The 4,143-nt window shown below is 37.5% G+C and overlaps 1 protein-coding gene across 1 annotated transcript; it reads right to left on the reverse strand.

Annotated features, from left to right (window-relative positions):
* Positions 1-1,721: 1,721 nt before the first annotated feature.
* Positions 1,722-3,463, reverse strand: LOC133447875 (uncharacterized). Its single transcript, XM_061726512.1, has 5 exons — positions 3,371-3,463; positions 3,086-3,214; positions 2,706-2,846; positions 2,342-2,456; positions 1,722-2,095 (listed from the first exon to the last, which is right to left on the reverse strand). Exons 1-5 carry the CDS (start codon positions 3,461-3,463, stop codon positions 1,875-1,877), a joined length of 699 nt encoding a protein of 232 aa, XP_061582496.1. The 3' UTR covers positions 1,722-1,874.
* Positions 3,464-4,143: the final 680 nt, after the last annotated feature.

Genomic DNA, 4,143 nt, shown 5'->3' on the forward strand with positions numbered 1-4,143 from the left:
TTCATACTTTGTTTTGGCAAGTACTCTACCAAGACCAGGACCTCATTTTAAAACTGTGCATAGGATCAGACACGCTGTTCAGTTTCATCATTCATTCAGTCCATATCAAAGCTTGTATTGTAGCATAGATGTGGACTTGAGACTTGTTAACTTGAACTTGAGGCGACTCGAGTCATTGTTTTGATGGCTTGTAACTTAACTTGACAGGAAAAAAAATGACTTGAGACTCGACTTAAACTTGAATGTTATGGACTCTGAACTTGACTTGAGACATTCAGATTACTTTTGTGTTTATTTTGTTTGCAGTTTAAATATTACATGTAAAAACATGTGTAACGCTGCTTTTTCTCTCTGGCTGATCTGATCAGAGCTCATGCAGACAGATGTTTTTAATCCCCTTGGGCCTTGTATTTTTGACTTGACAAATTATTGTTGATTATTTGTACTTTTCAGCAGTTTGGTCCACTGAGGTTATTTGCAAATGTGCTATAGAAATAAACTGACTTGACAATTGAGGGGAAATCCTATACTTTGAATGTCTGATAACCACTAATGTTTTAGTCCCCTCTTTTATCTCACTGAAACTAAAACATATTTCTGTAACATATTTTTTTTCTTTATCATGTCACTTGCCCTTCCAGGATAGAACGCCTATGGAGAGATGCTTACATCCAAGTCCTTGACCCATTCCATGTTCTCTTTAGAAACCTGGAGAGAGAAGGGATGTTGAATCCTGATGAGACTAATCTTTTTGCACTTCACTGGGCTTTTCTGCCTCAACTACAGAGGCAACTAGCCTTCTTCATGGATGCTTGGAACCATCATAGCCTGAGAACAGCAGGTGGCCAGTCTCCCATCCAACTTTGGGCATCATTCAGAAACCTTGAGGATCCCTACCAGGTATGTTAAAACAGTTGAGTGTATCATATTAGGAGCCAAAATTTTAATTATACTTTAAGAAACACTAAAATCATATGGCTAGATTACAGAAATTCAATATTCAGGTTTAGGAGAACTGATTGCATAGCTTAACATTTTAAAACTGATTGAAAATGTTGAAGTGAAATTTTTGAAGATTCTATAGGTTTTGTATTGTATTTGACAATCTAAATAAAGCCTTGGTTTTCTGAAAGTCACAACAAAGCTTATAAAATGTATAATAATCTTAAAATTCCAATTGTCTTTTATTTGTGTCGAGGTGGAGGCAGACATGGTATTGATTGGGATGGTCCGTATGGCTTTGATGACCTTGGAGGTCGAGGGGAACGCATAGAAGTTCCCCAAGTGCAGCTGCAGCGACACCTGCCTGAGGACATGGCTGGGTTACCATGGTTACCATGGTTACCTGACCCCAATGTTCCCTTCTTGGACGCACTGGACATCTACACAACCACACTACAGCAGTTGATGCAGTGACAGTCTCCCCCTCCCCATATCTAAGCTTAGTGGAAACTTCCCATTTGATACTGTTTAGTTATTTTTGTTGATTGGGTTAGGACAGTTGGACATATTAATTCTAAAGATTAGATAAGGTCAAATTAAGTTCACCTGTAAAGGCTATAGTGTATTTTAGGTGCATTCTGGAAGCAGAAAGGGCAACTTTTTTTTTATTTTTTAAATTGTCTTTATTCCACAACCTTAAACATTTGTCAATAAAATATCACACTAACTGTGTATGAAACTATAATTTCTACATTAAAGTTTTTCCGCAAACAGTCTCGTTTCGGCAAACAGAGGTAATGCCTTGTGGCTAACTGAAAGCCAATAGTATATAAAAAAAAAAACGAACATTAACTTGCACAACTGGGAGTCTGAAATGAGTTTCAAATAAATACGAACATTGAAACGTAAAAGCAGGGGTAAGTTTTTCCAAATCAGATCATTCCAAAGCCAAACTCAGTACTTCCAACAGATGCGTCGAGGTTCACTTTGAATGAGTGGTAATTTGGGCACTTCAGAGGCAGTTTCAGCGTTGTGAGGCACGTTGAGGCTACAGGCAGGGTAATTCCATTGGAAACTTCAACATACAGGTGCTGGGGAGGTATACTCCAACCTGTCCAAAACTTCAGGAGTTGGTTGAGTTCCCGAGAAGACCCTACAAAGATACAAGCATAAATATTTTAAAACCCAAGAACGAGCGACATTATAACTTTACTCACCAACATCACTTCACTATAAAGTCATTTTAAAAACTTGCACTTTATACAATAAAATGTGACTTTTTCACCAACGTATTTCCATAAATATGGACTCAATGTGAATACTCAACAGCTCTAGGATATGCATTGTTCCAAATCCGATCTATATATTTCTGAGATTCTAAGAACATTTATAATCTGACCATTTTCAATGTAGTCTCTCAAAAAGCCTGTGAGCAGGCATGTCTCCTCCACGCTGCTGTGGTCATCCTCATTGTCACTATCGGGCATTGGCCAGATGATCCTTTTCAAGATGGTCTAAGTAGTACACAAAGTTTCAAACACTAAATTAAAAAGGGTATATTACCAGAGTAGGGCTATTTTTCAAAGACCAGGGGTAGAAAAGACAACCTTTATTGTATATAAAGATGGAGGCTTGTTGTCTGATTGATGATTTCTTCTGAATTCCAAGATGTTACACTTAAAGCCTTATTCTAGTTTTATAATTACAATAATAACCATAATGATATTTATGTAAACAGTCAGCAGTTTAGAGAAGCGAATTACCTGCGAATCCATAACTTGCTCTGCAGATCTTGGAAAAAGGACCTGGGCTAGGGCAGGACGCTCTTTGATCATGTAGAAAACACTGCAGTCTTTCAGCCCTCTGCGTAGCTGCTTTATTTGTGTTCGTCTCCGTTCAATGACCTACAAAAAGATATGATCAGAGTTTGCAAAGTATAATTTAACATACAATTGTTGGTAGAAAAAAAAAAAATACATTAGACTAGTGAATCAGTTTGTTTTACAAATAATATTCTTATTTTTGCTTATACTACTTTTAATACCTTTTACACAATAAAAGAGCTGAGAAATGTATTTAGAAAGTGCAAATACATGTAAACATTTTTTTCACATGTACTTGATTTAATTTTGAATTATTATACCGCAATCTGTTGCATTTTCTCTGCCAACCACCTCCGGTTGTCAACATTGATGGGAGGAAGATCCCAGCTGAAGGCCAGGTTGTTCACCGTGCATCGTTCCTCGGGGGTCAGTTCCCTCTGACTATCAAGCTGCAATTAATAGAGTAAAGCAATGGTATATCAATTTTATAGTCTATGCTTTTTTATGTAACATATTTGCATGTTAGCATAGGAATAATCAATTCACGCAAATTTAAAAAAGTAGTGTCATGACAAAATAAAGCAATAACTTGAAGTGACACTTACTAAAGACACCACATCAACAACATCAGTATCAGGGCAGTCAGAAAGCTCAAGCGCAGCAGACTCCTCGTTACTCCCAACAATTAGCTGCAACATTGATGGACTCAGTCCAGTGAATGGAGGACCTCCATGGATAAAGGAATGTCCTATGGCACGTCCAGCTACTCTGAAAAGATCTCCATCTATCAGGGTTCTGGAAGTGGATGGGACCTTGTGATCACCTGTCCCATTAAAAAGAAGAGTTCTGCCAGTGCTCTCTGAGGGTCAAAAACAAAAAGATACAAATAAAAGCTGATTTCAGGTGAGACAAAAGCATTATCCTAACAGTTTTTTTTAAATCGCAGGTGCCATTGCAAATGCTCCAAGGGCATGTCTGCACTGATAATGCTTTACGTAGTGTCATATTGTATGAATGGAGAAGACGAATTTCAGTTAAAGAATATTTGTGAGAATTATGTAAACAATGTACAAGAAAGCTTTCACCATGACACAGTATGCACTCCATTGTCAAACTGAGATAAAGCAAGGGCTTTAGGGCCAATGTCTCAGAGGCAGTTCATCCAACCCCACTACTTTTGTTTGAGGCATAATTGGATTTATTTATAGTTTTTTTTTTTACAAACAAAACAATACATTTTAAAAACTCACCAAGGTCAAGATCGAATCCAAACTGGATTTTTGCCATTACCATAGAAAGAAAATGGCGTTTTACCCCATCTCCAACAGCTGCATCACTTGAAATACAAGGAGTTACTCTGTAGACTTCTGCGAGTGTG

Source organism: Cololabis saira, chromosome 1 (genome assembly GCF_033807715.1).
Source record: "Cololabis saira isolate AMF1-May2022 chromosome 1, fColSai1.1, whole genome shotgun sequence".
Lineage (NCBI taxonomy): Eukaryota > Metazoa > Chordata > Actinopteri > Beloniformes > Belonidae > Cololabis > Cololabis saira.